Consider the following 23049-nt stretch of genomic DNA (forward strand, 5'->3'; position numbering starts at 1 on the left):
TGAGATTCAAATGCTATGGCTTGGCCTCTCTCTTCATGGCCCAAACTTTCATTTAAAACTCTACTGAAATATTAATATGTCTCACTATGATTATATATTTTTTATTTTCCCTTTTATATCTTCTGATTTTTGCTTTATGTATCTTTGTTTTTTTATTGTTAAGGTGTCTAATGGTTTACAATGTCCATCTTCTTTGTGAATTGAGCCATTTATCATTAAAAATATTCATCTTTGTTTCACTTTTTAAAAATAAGTGAATTTAAAAAAACAACTCTGTTCTGGTTTATCTTCAGATCATATAAATCTTTCACCTTTATAAAACTCTACTGTTAGACCAGGAGAATTTGAACACTGGTAGGATATTGGTTGACATGAAGAAATTATAGTTAATTTTATTTAATAATATTGTTGCATTTTAAAGAGCATTTTTCTTTGATATCATACAATGTTGGATATATGTTTTTTAAATTTATTTAGAATGTATGTTTTTTTAACAAGCAGGGATTTGGAGGGGAAAAGCAGGTAGGATAAAGATAGAACAAGACTGGCTCTGAGTTGATAACTTTTGAAGCTGGATGATGATACATGGGGACTCAGTCTATGACTCAGATTTTCTATATGCTAATGTTTGATAATCAAAAAAAATTTTTTAATGAACATCAAGAACCTCAAAATATGCAAAGTAGAGATGATTTAACAGAACCAAGGAGGGAATTATGTAGCATACTTTCACTAATTCCAATGGATGCTTGAGACCAAATAGTACATGGTTTTTAACAAATATTTACTCGCTTATTTATTCGGCTGCATCGGGTCTTTGTTGCATCGTGTGGGATCTTTCACTGGGGCACGTGAACTCTAGTTGCGGCACCCCGCTGCTCCAGGGTGTGTGGGATCCTGGTTCCCTAACCAGTGATCGAACCTGCATCCCTTGCATTGCAAGGCAGATTCCCTACCACTGGCAAGTCCCAGCTGCTTAATTTTTAACAAGTAAGATTTATGGAGGCATAGAATCTGCTTAAAATTACCTATGTTGCCTCCTTCCGCCATATAATCTGGTTCCTGGTTTTCTAGAGATTCCTGTTAAGGCTTTTAGCAGCACTACCAGCAGAGGTGTCACCTCTAATCATTGAGTTGATTTATGGGATTTTTTTCCTTCTGAGATCTAGAATTGCAACAGGTGACTTAAAGAAAAAATTTTTTTACTTATATTTTTGTATTTATTTTTAATTGGAGGGTAATTACAATATTGTTTGGTTTCTGCCACACATCATCATGAATCAGCCATAGCTATACATATGCCCCCTCCCTCCTGAACCTCCCTCCTGCATCTTACCCCAACACGTAACTTTGAGCGTCAGGGAAGCTGTGAGGCTGGCAGCTACCACCTCCCTTGCTACTTTGTATTGAAGTAAGCCTTGAGATCTAACTCAAACACCAGATAACTCACGATGGTTTGTGAAAACGATTGCGTGTAGTGTCCCCTGCCCAGGTGCAAGGACACCCAGTACTCAGCTGCTGTTTTCTCCTCAGACAAAGCACAGAGGACGTGGTGGGAATTACTGAAGCAAAAATTTTCCAGGTGGCAACTCTTCCCAACACTGAGGTCACCCAGATATGGAAAAATGTTCACCTTCAGCATTCTCTCCTCTCTAACGCAGTGGTTGTCTGCGCAAGGATTGCAGAGGATGGTGAGGGAAAACGACCTTTAAAACCCACTCTGAGGCAAAACCTTTGGCCTTGGAGACAGCTTGGAAAGTGTGTTATGGCTTAAAAAAAAAAAAAAAAAAGCCCTTGTGGGTTCCTAAGTAGGTGACCAGCTATTCTCAAGAGATCAGATCCTAGGCACTTAGGGACTATTTTAAATCTCACAACTGTGAAATACAGATTCTCTTTTTAACCCTTTTGGCATTGCAGACTGTAAGATTTTCTGGCAGATATTATTGGTTTGACTGGAAGGGGGGAAAAGTACAATAATACTGGGACTCAGATCTAAAAAAGAAGGCAATGGCACCCCACTCCAATACTCTTGCCTGGAAAACCCCATGGACTGAGGAGCCTGGTGGGCTGCAGTCCATGGGATCACTGAGGTTTGGACACAACTGAGCGACTTCACTTTCACTTTTCACTTTCATGCATTGGAGAAGGAAATGGCAACCCACTCCAGTGTTCTTGCCTGGAGAATCCCAGGGACGGGGGAGCCTGGTGGGCTGCCGTCTATGGGGTCACACAGAGTCGGACACAACTGAAGTGACTTAGCAGCAGATCTAAAACAGAGAGGAAGGCTCAGCACACAGGGCACAGCCCACTCCTGTAGCTCAGGGGCCCCTCCTGCGAACACGACTGAGGGCTGGTAAATGAGTTGTGCTTTTTGACCACTAATTCATAACTATCACTAAAAATGCTCAGCAAAAGTACATTGTTGTATCCAATAGTAAGGATTAAAAAAAAAAAAAAGAAGCCATTTGTTAAGGGAGAAAGACTCACTGGAAATGTGCTCTGTCTTTGCTCACTTCTTCAAAGGCCATCATGGAGATCTGGACCCACCCCTGGGAGCACAGCACCCTCCTTCCCCACCTGGAGAATCACTGCAGACAGCTAGGGTGGAGTTGGGGAAAAGTGGAAAGTCACCAGCAATAATAGTGATGATCCCAGGTGGGGGTTGGAACACAGGCTCTAGGGAGAATACCAGGAACCACTGAGATCCCATATGAAAACTCGAAACACACAACAGCACACGCATCCTTCCTTTAGCTCTTAGGTGGAATGAATGGACATATGGCAGCTGTATTTGGATACACTGTTCTAGAACATGTCACTTTAAGGCCAGGAGAACCAAGACCAGCAAGGATCACCCAAGCACCCAGTTCCCTGACCCTCTGCTTTGACGTCCAGAGTACTAACCCTCGACCCACCCCCACCTGCTGTAACTTTTTGGGTGTTGTCGTCACCTTCTAGATGACGGGTACCGTACCTTCTTGATTTCGGGAATCAGTGCATTTCACCAAACCTCTGGTTCTCTTTCCTGCCAAATGTAGTTGTGGTTTCTGCCTTAAGGTTGGGAGGACAAGCCTGGAAAAAAGACAGAATGCATTGAAAGTCACTTTTCGGCATGGACGATTTCCCAGTAGCAATTAAAATCGTGCATGTGTGCTCAGTCGCTTCAGTCATGACTCTTTGCGACCCTATTGACTATAGCCTACCAGACTCCTCTGTCCCTGGGATTCTTCAGGCAAGAATACTGGAGTGTGCCCTTAGGGGATCTTCCCAACTCAAGGATCGAACCCACATCTGCATCTCCTGCCACTGCACTCGAATTCTTTACCGCTGAGCCACTAGAGAAGCCCACTTAAAATAGTGAAAGTCAAAGTTGCTCAGTCCTGTCTGACTCTTTGAGGCCCCATGGAGTTCTCTAGGCCAGAACACTGGAGTGGGTAGCCTTTCCCTTCTCCAGGGGATCTTCCCATCCCAGGGATCGAACCCAGGTCTCCCGAATTGCAGGCAGATTCTTTACCAGCTGAGCCACAAGGGAATTAAAATAGTGCTTGTGTATTATCATTCAAAACAGTGATCCTCTAACATACTGCTGCAAACAGGTTGACAGTTGAATGAAGACATTCCTATAGAGTCACTCTTTCCACAAACTGTGAGAAAGAGAAGATCATGGTCTAATTTGAGGTTTCCCTAAAAGCAGACTCGGAGACAAAGGTTTGGTTCTCAAGTAGTTTATTTAGAAGGTGATTCCTGGAAACTCTGGTAAGGGAGTTAGGAAGTGAGATAGTGGAAGAAAGAAAGCTGTGCAGAGTGTGTGGGAAATCAGGCTGCCTCCTGGCAAGAAAACATGCCAGCCTTGCCCTGCTTATTCCCTCGTGGAATAAGCAGTGCCTGTGTGGTGCCTGGGCTTGGGCACTGCTTCAGAAATTCACATTCAGTGAATGAGAGTGCACCCTCTCTGGTGCTTGCTGGTGACATCAAAGCTCATATTAAACAGCCAGGCCACCTGCTGATGGTGACATCACCATGAGAATTTTAAAGGTTGCACCAGCGATGTGCTTTTCCCAGAAATTTCTCTGTATTTATAGAACACTATTCTGAGGCCCTCAAAAGAATTCTCAGCTGTGGCTCAGTTCTTTGGTCCTCAGTGAGATGAAATTGGAAGCTAAAATATGCAGCGTGGCATTCCCATGTGCAGTATTAACATTTACCAGTAATTATCAGTATTAACGTTTCATTATGGATAATACTATGTGACAACAAGTGGGCTAATTTTAATACCTGTTTGACCTTGACACACTGTTATCATGAGTCAAGGTCAAATCTGGTGTCCTGTTTTACAAACAAGCTCAGGCCCTCTAAGACGTGCAGAAGACCTCAAAGCAGATGAAGCAACTAAACTGTATTGCTTGTTCACACTTAACAAAGTTCTTTTTGGTAAGTGTCAGAGACACTCAGTAGCGGGAAGTGGTTGATGGTTAAATAGCCTCGACATTAAGTCATACCCAACATGTTATGGGCTGAATTGTGTCCCCCTCCAAACTCACATGTGACTGATAGGGTGGGCTTCCCAGGTGGCGCTAGTGGTAAAGAACCCGCCTACCAATGCAGGAGACTCGAGTTGGATCCCTGGGAAGATCTCCTGGAGGAGGGATTCTTCCAGTATTCTTGCCTGGAGACTCCCATGGACAGGGGAGCCTGGAGGGCTACAGTCCATACATTCACAAAGAGTCGGACATGACTGAAGCAACTTAGCATGCATGCACGCAAGGTTAACACGTGAAGATACAGGAGGACATGCTCATTTGCAAGCAGAAGAAATCAAGCCTGCCCACACCTTGACCTTGAAGTTCTAGCCTCCAGGACTGTGAGAAAGTAAATTTCTATTGTTAAGTCACCTGGGCTGTGGTTCTTTGTTATGGCATTGTTATGGCAGCCCCAGGAAACAAGCACACAGTCTGTGTTAATAGGAAGGGACAGAAACTGCTCACTGGCTCCCTCAGCTCAGGGACACCCATCCTCTATCCTCTCCACTCCTCCACCACGCTAGGAGGAAAGGTCATTTAGGGCAAATCTTAGTTCCAGAGTCAGCCCTCCCCAGACAGAGGGCTGCATCTTGCATCGTCACTCCCTGCTGTGTAGACACATCCTTTCCCCCAAGGTTTTGTACTTTTTTTTTGGTCTATTTTGTTCTAACTTTTTCTGTTTTGTCTTATTTTGTCTACTATTTAGAAAATGCAGAATTTCTGATTAGCAGAGGCCTTCTGCTTCTAAGACCTTGTTTAAAGACCTTTGTGTCTAATGACATTAAACTGCTGAGTGGACTGCAGGAGTAATGCATTTCAGAATCAATGAGCAATAACTTCTATTTCTAGAAGCTTATATGGAGAGTGGTATCTAGTCCTTACCCCCTTAGATTGTTTTGGCAATCAATTATAGGACTGTGTTTCAACCATCACAAAGCAAATCGCTCTGCTCGAAGGCCACACAGCAGCTGTTGACTCCCTTCTTGGGACCTTGTTGTTACTGATTCTTGCTGGAATAACAGGGCTCAGTTATAGCTGGAGTGGATGGGTAGACCCAGGGTAAGTCCCACCAGCTCTTCATAGAAAATAGGTTTGTCCCCTTGGACAGAATATAGATGAGGTGGGATTCATACCATGTAAGAACCTCATAGTCAGTGTTAGAGGTTTGAGAAATGCTTTATTTTTTTTTTTTTAACTTTAGTTAACATTTCATCAGTAAATCTTAAAATCTACCAGTCAGTAGGCATAAATTACTCTCATGTCTGAGGTGTGTTTTTGTTTTTTGCAAATGATTGTGCTAGGCTGTGAGATCCCCCAAATCAGTAGAGTTCTTTGGTCTCTACCTTCAGATAAAACACATGAAAAGATAAGAACACAAAATAATATGTTTCATTGCAGCAAGGACGAAAGAGTGCAGGTTAACCAGAACTGAGTTATAACAGACCATAATCATTGAGGGATTGGATTAAAATAGCTGCCTTTCTCATCAGAGTGGAAAACGGTGGGGGCGAAGCCCAGGCACTCACTCCAGGTGCTTCCACGCCCCTCAGTTTGGCATCCCGGGAGCCTCCCTCGCTTCACCCTTGTCCTCGCTCCGTGACATAGTGCAATTAAACTTCACTTCCTCATAACCCAGCATTTCAGAAGCTAAATCAGGTTGCTTCTGTTTTTAAAAGAATCGTGACACCATTCTCCCCCATTATTTGAGAAAAACACAAAAATGAAATTCTTCTCCTTGATTTTTATTTCATCATGTTCTACCTCATTCCACAAAAAGTTGGCACAGCCATTGTTCAAAATTCTGCTTTCGCAAACGTTTTTTAAACCCTTCCCACAGTACTTGGCTTCTAAGATTTTTTTTTTCTGGTTTATGAGGTATCTAATTCATTTGTTAAAACAAATCAAAAAGTTCTGTACAGGTGTCCACCAATTCAATTATAAAACACACCGTTCAGGTCTCCCACTCCTATTGATCATTGGTGTCATCTGGAGCATCCACTATTCCCTGAACCCCTGCAGCCTATGACTTAGATGACTAGAATGCTTTATTATGGTGATTTTCTTTAAAATATTTCTATATAAGTACCAGAGTGTAGCTGTGTGTATAGTCATGTGACTTGGTTTTTTCTTTTTGTGTGCGGGTCTTTTACTTTTTACTGTGCTGTGTGTTCACTGTTGCGTGTGCTATTCTCTAGCCACGGAGAGAGGGGGCTCCTCTCCAGCTGCAGTGACAGGGGGCTCCTCTCCAGCTGCGGTGAAAGGGGTCTTCTCTCTAGCTGCGGTGGGAGGGGGCTCCTCTCTAGCTGCGGTGGGAGGGGCTCCTCTCTAGCTGCGGTGAGAGGGGGCTCCTCTCTAGCTGCGGTGAGAGGGGGCTCCTCTCTGGCTGCACTGAGAGGGGGCTCCTCTCTGGCTGCGGTGGGAGGGGGCTCCTCGCTAGCTGCGGTGGGAGGGGCTCCTTTATAGTTGCGGTGAGAGGGGTCTTCTCTCTAGTGCCGTGGGAAGGGGCTCCTCTCTGGCTGCGGTGGGAGGGGGCTCCTCGCTAGCTGCGGTGGGAGGGGCTCCTCTATAGTTGCGGTGAGAGGGGGCTCCTCTCCAGTTGCGGTGAGAGGGGGCTCCTCTCTAGCTGCAGTGAGAAGGTCTTCTCTCTAGCTGCAGTGAGAGGGGGCTCCTCTCTAGCTGCACTGAGAGGGGGCTCCTCTCTGGCTGCGGTGTGCAGGCTTCTCATTGCTATAGCTTCTCTTGTTGACTCTAGGTCTTGCTGGCTTCTGTAGTGCAGCTCCCATGCTCTAGAGCACAGGCTCAGTAGTTGTGGGACACAGGCTCTGTGTTGCTTCCCAGCATGTGGTCTCCTCCTCTTTCAACATAAGATTTTTCATCAAGATTTAAACTCTGTGTTTTGTTAAAGGTTCCTTATCTTTAAAACCATCCCTTTGATAATGTTGTTACTCAGATTAGTGGAATTTAAAACTGTAATTAAAAATGTGTGTTAGTCGCTCAGTCATGACTGACTCTTTGCAACTCCATGGACTATATTGCCTGTCCATGAGTTCTCCAAGCAAGGATACTGGAGTGGGTTGCCATTTCCTACTCCAAATTAAAAATAATTTATGGACTAATTATTTACTATCTTACATTCATATAATATAGTCATATATTCTGCCAGTACAAGTAGTATTGGTTCTTAAAATGGAATAAATGGACCATCAGGGAAGTTCCATGTTTCACATTTTGATGTGCATCTGTCCTACCCATGTAAGTCCCTTTAGGCAGAAATTACATCTTAATCAACCCTGCCAGGGTTCAGCACAAGGCCTTGTATAATAAACACGCCCCCAAATTCACTAAAATAAAGTTTGTTGTTTAATCTGAAAATGCAGTGTGAATTTAAAATAAAACAACTATTTTTGTCTTGAGAATCACAAAAGGGGCCTGCCAGGGCACCCAAGTGTGACTCATACAATATACTCATTAATGACACTCCTTGTATATTTTAATAAAATGGGGCCACCTCAAACCCTCCCTTAAAATGCTGTAGCATCAGAGATCAGAGAAGTAGCTGGCACATCTACTAAGTGCATCTGAAGGCAGTTCCTGTTTGTTGATCCTATTGATACTCTATGCCTGAAAGAGTCTGTGACTTCCAGATGCTCCGTCATCTGAACAGACTTCAGCCTGGAAGAAGAGCTGCTGTCACTGGTACCAGTAGCCTGGGGGGTCTTTAAATGGCCTTTCCCTAAGCAGGACTGGAGCCCCTTCCTTAGGGCGAGGGGTTGACTTCACTGGGATGCCAAGCAGGCAGCAATCCATCAGTGCAAAGGAAGGACAGGAGACAGGGACATATCTCAGTTTGCAAAAGAAATGGTTGCACTACTCTGATTACATGGAACCTCAATCCACAGGCCTACTTTTAGGAGATGTAAAACCAAAATGCAGTTGAGCAAAGTGAACTAAAAATAGTCCCCTGCTTTATTCTGTTATAATTCACTTCCTCAGATGATGGGCCTGATCCATTTAAGCAGAATTCTTTCCCTGTCATAATTGTCATAAAGATGTTTTGATGATAATTAAGAACAATGAACGTCTACATTTCCTCTTGATTCATTGCAGCTGTCATGACCTTCTGTCTATTTCCGCTCTCCTCTAGAATTTCTGGCATTCAGTGAAACAGATGCTACAGTATTTTTAAGGGAGGGTTTAAGGTGGCCCCATTTTATTAAAATATACAAGGAGTGTCATTAATGAGTATATTGTATGAGTCACACTTGGGTGCCCTGGCAGGCCCCTTTTGTGATTCTCATGACAAAAATAGTTGTTTTATTTTAAATTCACACTGCATTTTCAGATTAAATAACAAATTTTATTTTAGTGAATTTGGGGGCGTGTTTATTATACAAGGCCTTGTGCTGAACCCTGGCAGGGTTGATTAAGATGTAATTTCTGCCTAAAGGGACTTACATGGGTAGGACAGATGCACATCAAAATGTGAAACATGGGACTTCCCTGATGGTCCAGTGGCTAAGACTTGGAGCTCCTGATGCAGGGGGCCTGGGTTCAATCCCTGGCCAGGGAACTAGATCCCACATGCCACAACTAAGAGTTCATATGCTGCAACTAAGACCCAGCACAGCCAAATGAATAAGTAAATATTTTTTTAAATGATATGAAACATATGATCTCAGCAACTGGCATCAGAATTTTTCTTAAGAAGAGACCTGTCTTTGGGGACATACAGTCTATAAGGAGATGGGATCGGGTGTGGAACTTAAGGGCAGGAATGAAGCAGAATAAGAATGACTAGAGTGACTAACAGAGAAGGCAGTGGCACCCCACTCCAGTGCTCTTGCCTGGAAAATCCCGTGGATGGAGGGGCCTGGTGGGCTGCAGTCCATGGGGTCGCTAGGAGTCGGACACGACTGAGCGACTTCACTTTCACTTTTCACTTTCCTGCATTGGAGAAGGAAATGGCAACCCACTCCAGTGTTCTTGCCTGGAGAATCCCAGGGACGGGGGAGCCTGGTGGGCTGCCGTCTATGAGGTCACACAGAGTCAGACATGACTGAAGCGACTTAGCAGCAGCAGCAGCAGCAGAGTGACTAAACCACACCACACGAAGCAAGGGGAAGAATTTGCTTTGTTCCTAAGAGGCTGAGCAGAGGGAAGATACAGTTAAGAAGACAGTGAGAGAGAGGAACCAGAACACTGATTTGACTCTGAGCCAGTGAATCCTCCTGTATTGGAATGATGAGCGACCATATGAGGCCCAGGGGTATCCAGTGCTCAATGCGGAATTGCTGCCTGGAATCTGGAAGCGAGCATGCCCATGAGGCATACACGGCCTTGAAACTGTAGAACTCTTTGGGAGGCTTTGAGAGTCCCAAGGGCCTCAAGAATGGCTCTCAGCCAGTCTCCTCCAGATCTCCAGGGCTCAGGAAACCTCAGCCAATATCTGCATATCTGGGTTAAACTTCTAAAATGTATGGCTATTGTACAGTAGGTAAATGCAAGGAATTAATCCTGACTTGGTTTAATCTAGGCATCTCTGCAAGAGGCTTTATAGCTACGCCTTGAAAGACAGATGAAAGTGATTTTTTTTTAAAGAAAGCCTCCTTTTTTAATTAATTTATTAATTTTCTATTTTTTTGGCTGTGCTGGGTCTTTGTTGCTTTGCATGGGCTTTCTCTAGTTGCAACGAGTGGGGGTTACTCTTCGTTGCGGTGATCAGCCCTCTGATTGCAGTGGCTTCTCTTGGTACAGAGCACAGGCTCTAGGCACCTGGGCTTCAGTAGTTGTGATGCATGGGCTTAGTTGCTCCGTGGCATGTGGAATCTTCCTGGACCAGGGATCAAACCATCCCCTGCATTGACAGGCGGATTCTTATCCACTGCACTACCAGGAAAGTCCTAAGATGAATGTGATTTTGACTGACAGAGTTGGAAGAAACAGGCATATCATCCAGACGGAGTGCGTGAGTCTTGAACTTGAGATAGAAAGTACGTGACCAATACAGGGGCTGGAGAACTGGGCCAGGTGGCTGGGATGTAAAATGTGTGGGGTAGAAGGTTGAAGCATGGACTGTAGTCAGTGCTCATAATCTTTATTTCGGAGTCAACAAGGGAGGCCGTGTGCTGAAAACCCTGCATTTTCCCCTGCAGCCAGCAGGGAGGTATGAAAGGAGAGTAGGGGGCCTAGGCTAGGAAAGAAAGAGGTGGACCAGCAGGGTTGGCCCACACAGGCTTCTGTGTTACCTGAAGAGGGAGTTTCAGGTACAGGCTCTTTGCAGTGGAGGGTATCAGCCTCACAGCGTAGAGTTACCCTAAGCAGTTTCCATTTTAAGTGCTCTCTGCCCGCCCCCTGCCAAGACGGCTCCTGGATCACGTTTAATGCAGTAATCAGACTGTTCTCAGGCTCCATCATTCAGCCTTGGCTGTTCTTTCTGGCCCTGGCAAAGGCCTAGCACTTAGCTCCTTGGGCCCCAGCCCCTCTCATTTTCTCTCCCTCCTCCCTTCCTCTTCCTTCTGATGCCCTTCCCTGCCCCTTGCTTTCTACTCTGGCTGTCACACTCCGTTTGACGCAACATCTGTTGTGGTCCCCAGCCAGAAAGCAGGGGGCCCACTGCCCCCACCCAGCTGCAGGCTTTCCATGTGTCTCCTGGGAGTTCACCCTTCACAATTTTCCTGAGTGATGTCATTACTAAGATGCAGTATGGTGGATGAGAGACCCTGACTTGCCTGGGCTCACCTCTCAGCTCTCCTCTTACTGGTGGCAGATAGCCTGCTTCCTCTCTGGGCCTCATCTGTAAACTGGACATAATATTCATAACTAGTACCTCCATCATGGGACTGTCCAAATGCCCTGTAAATGAATTAATATACATACAGTACTTGGAGGACTTCCTTGGTAGCTCAGCTGGTAAAGAATCCACATGCAATGCAGGAGAGACCCGGGTTCAATTCCTGGATTGGGAAGATCCTCTGGAGAAGAGATAAGCTACCCACTCCAGTATTCTTGGGTTTCCCTGGTGGCTCAGACAGTAAAGAATTTGCCTGCAATGTGGGAGACTGGGGTTTGATCCCTGGGTTGGGAAAAATCCCCTGTCAGAGGGCATAGCAACCTACTCCAGTACTCTTGCCTGGAGTATCCCATGGACAGAGGAGCCTGGCGGGCTACAGTCCGTGGGGTCTCAAAGAGTCAGACACGACTGAGTGCCTAAGCACAGCATAGCACTTGAAACAGTGCCCAGCACACACACATACCTTCCCATTTTCTTTGAGTTACTGCTGTTTCTGTCAACCTTTGCATGTTGCAGTTTTCTTACCCAGACTCCAAAGTCACCTGTGTGTGCATAGTAAAGGGTAGGAACTGGATCTCAGTGGAAGCTGATTATTTCAGATGAAAGAGAGGAAGGAGTCACAGGTTCAAAGCTTTGATGAATGGGAGAAAACCTTTAACTGAGACAGAAATGCTGGGAGGGATGAGCTGGAATTGCCCACAATAGTGTTATTTCTTTGGCTACCTGATATGAAGAGCCAACTCATTGGAAAAGACCCTGATGCTGGGAAAGACTGAAGGCAGGAGGAGAAGGGGATGACACAGGATGAGATGGTTGGACGGCATCACTGACCCAGTGGACATGAGTTGGAGCAAATTCCAGGAGACAGTGAATGACAGGAAAGCCTGGCGTGCCGCAGTCCATGGGTTCGCAGCACAACTGAGTGACTGAACAACAACATATTATCTCACTAGCTTGCAAATTAATCTGCTGGGATGGGAACATGGTTTTTTTTTTGGTAATAATTTTTGACTAAAATAAATAGAAGATATGAAACCTCAACCAGTTTTTGAGACATTGTTCCAACTATGTATTATGTATTTCTTAGCAATTCCTTAGTGTCAGGCCCTCGACAACCAATGCTGGGCTCTTTTTTGAGTTTACAAGGTTGTTCTTCCAACTTAGGTTTTAAAGTCAGGCTTTCTCATAATTTAAATTTTAGTCATAAAAGCCAGGGAATCTCAGCATCATCAAACAAGAGAGAATAGTGCTGAATGAATCCCCATTTCTTGGGCCAAAGTGACCAAAGGATAAAGGTATGAAAATGGTTTGAAACACCAGGACTGTGACATAACCTCAAAGGCAGTGACTTCTCTTACCATACCTGCATGTTTTGTTGGAGCAGACAAATGTCAAAAACCCAGGGGCTTGAAGTTTATACAGAGTTCATTTCAACAAAATACTGATAATTTGCTCTGTTGTTTTTTTAAGTTGGATATGCTGGTACTAAAAGAGGAACACTTATTTTTTGCATGCTAAAAGTTTCCACTCAAAAATAAGAGGAAAAACAATGCATAATATAAAAGCTATAGTATTTGGCAAGAATTACAAATGATATGCTTTGGAGGGGGTGTGGATCATTTAAGGAAAAGACTAGCTGAAGAAGTTTTAAATAAAAGATCTTGTAAAGGAAACAATTTTTGATGTAGAGCTAATTGGGCTTCCCTGGTGGCTCAGACAGTAAAGAATCTGCCTGCAGTGCAGGAGACCAGGGTTCCATCCCTGGGTCAAGAAGATCCCCCGGAGAAGGGCATGGCTACGACTCCAATAGTCCTGCCTGGAGAATCCTATGGACAGAGGAGCATGGTGGACTACAGTTCATGGGGTCACAATGAGTCAGACATGACTCAGTAACTAACACTTTCACTTTTCACTTAAGGGAGAAGTAAAAGTTGGGGCAAGCATAGAGTGCTGGGACAATGGGAGCATTCCCATAAGAGGCAGAAGCTTGAACACAGGCTTGAAAGTATAGTTCAAAGATAGGGAGGATTGCCATACAGTGGAACTGCTTTATTACATCAGTGTGGAGAAGGCAATGGCACCCCACTCCAGTACTCTTGCCTGGAAAATCCCATGGACGGAGGAGCCTGGTAGGCTGCAGTCCATGGGGTCGCTAACAGTCAGACACAACTGAGCAACTTCACTTTCACTTTTCACTTTCATGCATTGGAGAAGGAAATGGCAATCCACTCCAGTGTTCTTGCCTGGAGAATCCCAGGGACGGGGGAGCCTGGTGGGCTGCCGTCTATGGAGTCGCACAGAGTCGGACACGACTGAAGCAACTTAGCAGCAGCAGCAGCAGCAGTGGGTAGGAAAATGTTGGCATTTGCAGGTAAACTCAGCAGTCAAGCCCAGTGGGTGATATTAATGAGGACTTTGACTTTTTTTACTCCAAGGGAAATGGAAAACCCTTGCAGGTTTTGAGCAGAGTCACCTGATCTGGCAGGAGCACTGCTAAGGGTAAGCATGTTGTTCTAGGAACAAAACAGAGCTCTTTATCTGGCCTTCCAGGATCAGGAGGCTTCCTGGAAAATAGCCAAGAGACAAGTGTGAAAAGAGCAGAGAGATTAGCTCAAGCTAAGGTCCAGAGGTGAGCTCCAGCATGGAAGGAAAGATTGGGGCTGGTCACTTGGTTGGGCCTTGTACAATGTGAAGGGATTTGAACTTGATCCTGAGGGCAGTGAGGAGCCAGCAAAGGTTTTTATGGACATGGTAAGTGACATGTCCCTTATACAGACCACTCAGATGGCTGTGCAGAGGAGGGCAAGACAGGAGGCAGGAAGACCAGCTGAGGGAATCTGGAAGTGCTTGCATTAATACTGGTGGCCTGCATTAAGTCAGCATTGATGGAGAAAAGGAGCCAGATTCTAGAGTCATCACCAAGGAGAAGTCACCAGGAGTTTTTGATACAGTGGCTATTGAGAATGAGGAAGAGAGAAGGGTCTGAGATGGCCTCCAGGTCCTTGGGCATGGAGATAGCTGCCAGCATATGGTGACCAAATTGATGCCCCTGAATGAGATGACTTTGACAGATGGAGTTCCTTGAGGACATAGAGAATAGGCCCAGACTCCCCTTCACCTATAGCCATAATGAATGGGTCCAAACTCTGCTTCACCTCCTGATAAGGATATGATGCTGTGGGAAGCAGCTCTGTATTCCAGGTAACAGTCCTGGGTCTGTAGACAGTTGTTTAAGAAACCAGAAAAGGAGGATAGAAAGTCCATTTTTAATTGTATACAGTATTTGAACTTCTGAAAATGAGAAATAAAACTGTTAGATCTCAAAATGCCTCATTATGTAACAGCCTGGCTTGTGCCCATTCGGGGTACAGGGAACATTGTGTCAGGCCTGACAGGGGAGAGTTCACGTTCTCTAAAAATATTTCCTGTGTCTCTGTTGGATGTCAGGCTCTCTTTTCTACATAAAGACGGTAGCAGCAGGAGGAAACGAATGCCAGTTCTGGCTGTTCTTGGAATTCAGATTTAGTAAAGAAATACAAGAACGCAGGCTACGGATCCCTGTCTGCCCCCAAGTATAGAGAAGGAAGGGGCGGCTGAGAGCAGGGCTAAGAAACAAGCTGTGTACCTGGAAGCCTGAGTGCTAATTTAACAGCCCCATTGGAGAAGTCACCTTTAGGAGACTGCAAGGCTGGAATCGTACTGCGCGGATTGGGTTAAGATCATCTCTGAGACAAACAACCTGCTAGATTTTGGTTAGTGGTTCTCACAGAAACCAATATCAATCAAGCAGATGTAGTAATGACACAGGGCAGCAGGGTCACAAGTAGCAGGTCAACGTGCATTTCACTCCGTTTGGGCTGGACCGCCATCCTCCTCTCTCAAACTATACTGAACCCTGATCAACTCATTTGCTGGAACAACAAATGGATATGCAGAAGCTCTTATAATTTATCAAGACAGGAGGACAGACACCTGGTTGTCCTTGGCCCACTTAGTACTGTTCTAATCTTCCTGGTTTCTTCAGGTTTTCAGCCTGTATTTGGAAGGGCCATGGTCTAATTTGCATTACTCTTCTACCACTTTGCATCTTTTTAGGATCCAGGGCATTCCATGGGAAGCTTGCTTTAGAAAAACTGAGTCAACAAAAGCTTTGTGTGGAACTCACAAATTGTCACACTCAATAACAATGTTAAGAAAGAACAGGAGCAAACGTTCAAATGATAGCTCAGTTCCTTGTTTTGTACGTAGCGGGGGCAGGCAAGCCTGTTGGGTATGTTTGCCATAGAAAAAGTGTTCAGGAGTGACTCTCACTCAATATTTTAGTGAAGTTGCCAATAAGCAGGATTTACATAGAGTAAAAGACCCAGTGAATATATGAAAATCTTCTCTTTCCTGTTTCTGTATCCAGTAACCACAGTAACCAGACCTCTTGGGCTTGATTTTTAAGAAAGCAAATTACGAATATTGCAGGTGGAGTAGAAACACCCACCACAGCAAAATATGGTCTTCAATGTGCAGTTGAATATGTCCTTAGATGTCCTTTTGTACAAAACCAGTTGAGCTGTGGTCCCCTTTAGCTATGAAGTTATTCGCTCTTTCCTACTTCACAAGACTGAGGATAACTTTACTAATACCAGGTAAAGGAGCGCCCTCTAGTGGAAGACCATCAGGGCAGTCAGTTCCGTTCCTTTCAGTCGCTCATCATGTCTTTGCAACCCCATGGACTGCAGCACACCAGGCCTCCCTATCCATCACCAACTCCCAGAGTTTACTCAGACTCATGTCCATCGAGCCGATGATGCCATCCAACCATCTCATTCTCTGTCGTCCCCTTCTCCTCCTGCCTTCAATCTTTCCCAGCATCAGGGTTTTTTCCACTGAGTCAGTTCTTCTCATCAGGTGACCAAAGTATTGGAGTTTCAGCTTCAGCATCGGTCCTTCCAATGAATATTCAGGACTGATTTCCTTTAGGATGGACTGGTTGGATCTCCTTGCAGTCCAAGGGACTCTCAAGAGTCTTCTCTAACACTACAGTTCAGAAGCATTAATTCTTAGGTGCTCAACTTTTTTTATAGTCCAACTCTCACATCCATATGTGACTACTGGAAAAACCATAGCTTTGACTAGATGGATCTTTGTTGGCAGACAGTGGCACAGGAAAAAAGGCAGCAAAGAAGAACGTGGGGCTTCGCAGGTAGCGCCAGTGGTAAAGAATCCACCTGCCAATGCAGGAGGCCTAGGAGATGTGAGTTGGATCCCTGGGTCAGGAAGATCCCCTGGAGGAGGAAATGGCAACCCACTCCAGTATTCTTGCCTGGAGAGTCCCATGGACAGAGGAGCCTGTGGGCTGCAGTCCATGGGGTCACAGAGTCAGACACAACTGAGCACACACACACACACATACACACACAGAGAAGGATGTTGAAACGTGATGGGACCTGCCATACCCTCCAGGTGATTTGGAAGATGTTTATCAACAAATCTGTCATGTGGAATTGACAAGAATGTACTGAGGCTTGTGCTCAGTAGAAATGCAAATTCACATCATTATTCCAGGGCTTCCCTGATGGCCGGCTCAGTGGTGGGGAATCCACCGGCCAGTGCAGGAGACACAGGTTCAGTCCCTGATCCAGGAAGACCCCGCATGCCGTAGATCAACTGTGCCACAACTATTGAGCTTGTGCCCTAGAGCCCAGGAGCCGCAACTACTGAGCTCATGTGCTGCAACTACTGAAGCCCACAAGCCCTAGAGCCCCTGCTGTTTAACAGGAGAAGCCACTGCCGTGAGAAGCCTGCACACCACAACCAGAGAGTAGCCCCCACTCCCTGCAACCAGAGAAAAGCCTGAGAAGCAATGAGGACCTAGTACAACCCCCAAAAATCATATTCCAGGGATGTACTATGTTCTTCATGGCACTCACCTTTAAAGCTTGGGATGGGCAAGGTCAAGGAATGGGGGGTGCATTTGGGTAATCAGTTTAAAAATGGAGTTCAAAGATGGTAAGGTGAACACCCCCACCCCAACTCAGGGATTGTTAGAGTATGGTTCCAGTTGCTTCTTTTAACAGAAGAATGCAATTCATTGTATTGTTTATCTTGTAACTAGGAAGAAAATTACAAAACACTTTCAGCCCCAATCCTGCAACTGTAATGCTAGATTTTTACAAAAATGTTCATACTTCTCTTGGCTAGGGTCATGATATTTCTGTTTGCCTTTTGTTCCTGTTACTAATTGTTTCTAAATACAAGAGTAAACTTTATAAATCTTAAAATTTTGAAGTTTAAAATGACTTATGGGCTAATGGTTTATAGAGAAAGAGTTTAAAGATCATCTTGTGTGGGAAATATCCTGCTGTACGTGTGCATTTGTACCTATATTCATAAAAAATGTGTATCGTTAGGATTGGGACCTCTGGCTCATAGCTCAGTTGTTGACCATCATCAGTGAGCTCTTCTCAAGAGGTCAGAAGCATGTTTCCAGGCAACAAGAAACTGACTCTGAAGCTTGTGCCCTTCAAAGCCTGTGTAAGATGCATCACCTGGGCCATGGAGTCAGCTGGTGAAAATGCAGACTCAGCACCTTTTAACTAAAACCGCAACTGCCTTCATTTCCAGTCTGTGACACTGGAGAGTCTCTGGTTGTTCTTTTTGGCAAATGGCCATGTGGAGGAAATGGCTATTGCAAGAGTTTGTATAAGTTCTGTCTGTTCTTCAAGGACCATCTAAGGTCTCCTGTCTTCCTCAAAGCCTGCTGAGCCTGATAAATATACCCTTTCTGAACTCTTAGAGTCTTCCTCTCTGTGCGACTCACGTGGACACACAGTCATATGCTGTGCGTGAGTGTACCGTCTCCCTGGTACCTGCTTATGCCCTTGAGAGCAAGACCAGTGTGTTACGTATCCTGGGTTTAGTTCATTCACACTCATTCATTCATTCATCCAGTAAACAGTTTTTGAGCCTATCTAGGACCAAGTTTTCTGAAATGGCAATGGCACCCCACTCCAGTACTCTTGCCTGGAGAATCCCAGGGACGGCAAAGCCTGGTGGACTGCCATCTATGGGGTCGCACAGAGTCGGAAATGACTGAAGCGACTTAGCAGCAGCAGAAGCAGCAGGGCCTAGTTTTACTCGCTGGGGAGGTATTAGTGAACAAAATGAACAAGATCTCTTTCCTAAGAGAGTCTTGTGGGGGCGGTGAATCTGCAACTCATAACCACAATTGGAAACTTTCCACAAGGAATGGTAAGTATAAATATATACACTGTGACAAACTTACAGGGGATAAAAGGAATAAGGCGCCCTAAGAGAGAACCCTGGGTAGCCTTATTTAGGTTAGGGGCCAGAAAAGACCTCCAAAGTGATGTTAAAGCTGAAAACCAAAGGCATGGTATTCCCCATACAGCAGGTGCTAGAAAGTATTTCTCACCTTGAGAAATGTTTAACCAGATCTTAGGTCATGTAATATAAACCTTCTAATTGTGGAGGGTCCTCCTGGCTATGTCTTCTAGTGTGACCCCCCTCCCTTATTTGCCACCAACCTGTGTATATTCTTTCTGCTGCTCCCTGGTTCTGATAGCCCATGGAGACCCCGCTGTATCAGCACAAGCTATAGTGGAAGTGAAACAGTCGGACCTCAGTGTTACTTGGAGAGGTTATTCTCGTGAACATGTTTACAAAGCATTTTCGTAGTCCAGAGAATACTTGCCCTAACTACGGCACCATGACCTTGATCTGTAGTGCTTCAAAATAAAAAGCACGTGGCCTTTGGAATTCAGCAGATCTGGGTTAGGACCTAACCCTGTGACTAGGAAGAGATTTCATAGTCCTTTCTCACCTGTAAGATGAGGGTAAACTCACTTGAAACTCACAAGATTTTGTGAGAATTAAAGTAACACACTCAGACACAGAGAAGAAAGCAGTCACTAAACTTTCATTGCCATCTCCTGCACTTCTTTCTTTCTGAATTTGGTCCATGAGGGGACCTGGGGACACCAGGCAGGGTAATTATTCAGAACTTGAGAGCCAGAGTCAGGAACACACAGCCAGAAGCCCAGATAAGTGGATGGGGCTCACCTATGAGGAGGAAAGGGGGCCATGAATTAGGGCTCTTTAAGATTAAGGGAGTTTCAGCACAAGAAAGAATCTGTTCTGGGTCCCCAGGGATAAGGATGTGAGCAGGGCAGGAGGTAAGCAGCAAGACCTAAGACCCCTAGATAACTGCACTGGTGAGAGTGATGCAGGGGAGAGCAAACAGGGAAGGCAGAAAAGTGTGGGAGGGGAAACTTACCTCAGACAGGACATACGGCTTACCTGCAAATGTTATATGTAATTATAATCAAATCCCTCTTACTCCCTTACAGGTAAGTGCAGATGCTTCCAGCTCGAGAAAGGCAGATCCCAAAGGTCGGAGTGCACTGTTGGCTGATATCCAGCAAGGGACTCGCCTCCGAAAAGTCACGCAGATCAATGACCGCAGTGCCCCGCAGATTGAGGGTAAGTGAGCATCCGGCCTGCTAAGAGCCAAGGGCAGGCCATGTGAGGCTCAGCCAGACACTCCTGGCTTGCTCAGGACAGGGCCACAAGTGCTCATCAGGACACACATCTGGTCATCTCAGAGCTGCTCAGTGTACAGTCTACATGGGTGAGAGAATCAGAGCTACCTTTCCCGATCTGCTGATGATGTTTAGCATATCTACCATCAACTTTCAAATGCTTTAAAAAAAAACTTCATGGTAAAATAATTATTTTAATTGTTTTAAAATACACACAATATAAAACTCATCATTTTGACCATTTTAAAGTGTCCAATTCAGTGGCATTTATATATTCAGTGTTGTTGCAACCATCACCCCTGTCTAGTTCGAGACCACTTCCATCACACCAGTAGGAAACCTATACCCATTAGCTAGTGGAGGTGATGGAATTCCAGCTGAGTTATTTCAAATCCTAAAAGATGATGCTGTTAAAGTGCTGCACTCAATAGGCCAGAAAATTTGGAAAACTCAGCAGTGGCCACAGGAATGGAAAAGGTCAGTTTTCATTCCAATCCCAAAGAAAGGCAATGCAAAAGAATGTTCAAACTGCTGCACAATTGCACTCTGACATGCTAGCAAAGTAATGCTGAAAATTCTCCAAGCGAGGCTTTAACAGTAGGTGAACCAAGAGCTTCCAGGTGTTCAAGCTGGATTTAGAAAAGTCAGAGGAACCAGAGATCAAATTGCCTACATCTGTTGGATCATAGAAAATGCAAGATAATTCCAGAAAAAAAAAAAATTCCATCTACTTCTGCTTTATTGACTATGCTAAAGCCTTTAACTGTGTGGATCACAACAAACTGTAAAATTCTTACAGAAATGGGAATTCCAGACCACCTTACTGGCCTCCTGAGAAACCTGTATGCAGGTTAAGAAACAACACCTAGAACCAGACATGGGACAATGGACTGGTTCCAAAATGGGAAAGGAGTACTTTCCCAATTTACAATATACAAGGCTATATATTGTCACCCTGCTTATTTAACTTCTATGCAGAGTGTATCATGTGAAATGCTGGGCTGGATGAAGCATAAACTAGAATCAAGATTGCTGGGAGAGATATCAATAACCTCAGATATGCAGATGACACCACCCTTATGGCACAAAGTGAAGAGGAACTAAAGAGCCTCTTGATGAAAATCAAAGAGGAGAGTGAAAAAACTGGTTTAAAACCCAACATTCAAAAAAATGAAGATCATGGCACCTGTTCCCATCACTTCATGGCAAATAGATGGGGAAACAATGGAAACAGTGAGAGACTATTTTCTTGGGCTCCAAAATCACTGCAGATGGTGACTGCAGCCATGAAATTAAAAGACGCTTACTCCTTGGAAGAAACACTGTGACCATCCTAAACAGCATATTAAAAAGCAGAGACATTACTTTGCCAGCAAAAGTCAATATAGTCAAAGCTATGGTTTCTCCAGTAGCCATGTATGCATGTGAGAGTTGGACCATAAAGAAGGTTGAGCACTGAAGAACTGACGCTTTTGAACTGTGGTAATGGAGAAGACTCTTGAGAGTCCCTTGGACTGCAAGGAGATCGAACCAGTCAATCCTAAAGGAAATCAACAATGAATATTCATTGGAAGAACTGATGCTGAAGCTGAAACTCCAATACTTTGGTCACCTGATGAGAAGAACTGACTCACTGGAAAAGACCCTGATGCTGGGGAAGATTAAGGCAGGAGGAGAAGGGATTGACAGAGGATGAGATGGTTGGATGGCATCACCGATTCAATGGACATGAATTTGAGCAAGCTCCAGGAGTTGGTGATGGACAGGAAAGCCTGGCATGCTGCAGTCCATGGGGTCGCAAAGAGTCGGACATGACTGAGCAACTGAACTGAAGATTTGATTGTATGGATGTTACACAATGTATTTATCCATTATGAAGTAACATTTAAAGATCACTTATGCTGTGTCAACATAATCCTCAAATTGAATGAGCAAAAAATTCAAGTCTCAACCCTAACAAATGCAAAGATTTTATTTTCCATAAGGAAAAATATTTCTGCCGAATTCTCTCACAGGATCATATGACTATAAGTTTCTATGTCTTCTAGATTATGATGGAGTAAAAGGAGCCTTGTTCCTGCCATCAGATGACCCATGTTGAGTTCTGATGCTGCTACCATGTACATCAGGGAACCTCTCTGAGACTCAGTTTGCTCATCTGCAAAATGGGGGGAGATAATAATATCTGCTCTCTTTTTTGGTCAAGATTGTTGAAGGCTGAAATAATAAATACAGTGGAAGAAAGTGAACATGAAAGTCGCTCAGTTATGTCCAACTCTTTGTGACTATATAGTCCATGGAATTCTCTAGGTCTGAATACTAGAGTGGGTAGCCTTTCCCTTCTGAAGGGGGTCTTCCCAACCTAGGGATCAAACCCAGGTCTCCCACATTGCAGACGGATTCTTTACCAACTGAGCCACAAGGGAAGCCCAATATATACAAAGTATGGCACAAACCAGTACAATATTGTAAAGTAATTAGCCTCCAATTAAAATAAATAAATTTTAAAAAAAGAAAACAAAAGTAAAAAAAAAGAAATATATTTAAATATAAGGTATTATTATGGTTCCATATATTTTGCAATGATACATGATGGTAATTCTCAAAGATAGTCCTAAAATATAATTGTATCTAATATCTGTAATTATATATGTTAATGTACATGAATAGGCAAATTATTTTAAGAAACATTTTCAGGATTGATTACAATAAAAATTAGTTCTGGCTAGACCCACCATCTAATTAAGTTAAGACTAACTCAGTGGACATGAATTTGAGCAAACTCTGGGAGCCAGTGGAGGACAGAGGAACCTGGCATGCTGCAGTCCATGGGATCACAAAGAATTAGACATGACTTAGTGACTGAACAACAACAAACAAGTTAACAGATCAATTCATTTTATTGGGACACTCATTTCTTTATCATTCTAGTGAAGAGATAATGTTTAATGTTAATACTAGGGGTAATCTGGCCACATTCCTCCACCAGTAGGCACTGTGCCCTGATTTCTCTGTGCATATTAGCTTCAGGCTGTGGACATTGTCTGCCAGAAATTCTTGTAAGCTCAATGTCTTCTCACACACATCTGGAAGTCTGGAATTAGTGACATCTCTCAGGAGCTCATGAGCTTTCTTTCCCATAGGGGAAAAAAAAAAAGTGCAGGGAAGAGCACTAGGCCCAGGGAGT

The 23049-nt window shown here is 44.3% G+C and overlaps 1 protein-coding gene across 6 annotated transcripts in view; it reads left to right on the forward strand.

The window, feature by feature from the left end:
* Positions 1-23049, forward strand: part of WIPF3 (WAS/WASL interacting protein family member 3) — an 85344-nt gene that overhangs the window by 36395 nt on the left and 25900 nt on the right. For 5 of the 6 annotated variants that reach the window (XM_027539421.1, XM_027539420.1, XM_027539424.1 and 2 more), the window contains exon 1: positions 19530-19803. In XM_027539421.1, the coding sequence (XP_027395222.1) occupies positions 19545-19803 (259 nt within the window). In that variant the 5' untranslated portion in view covers positions 19530-19544. Of the gene's footprint in view, positions 1-9735; positions 9751-19529; positions 19804-23049 lie in introns of those variants that run through there. The other variant, XM_027539426.1, reaches the window with a different exon arrangement.

The sequence above is a fragment of the Bos indicus x Bos taurus genome, chromosome 4, assembly GCF_003369695.1.
Source record: "Bos indicus x Bos taurus breed Angus x Brahman F1 hybrid chromosome 4, Bos_hybrid_MaternalHap_v2.0, whole genome shotgun sequence".
Classification (NCBI taxonomy): domain Eukaryota; kingdom Metazoa; phylum Chordata; class Mammalia; order Artiodactyla; family Bovidae; genus Bos; species Bos indicus x Bos taurus.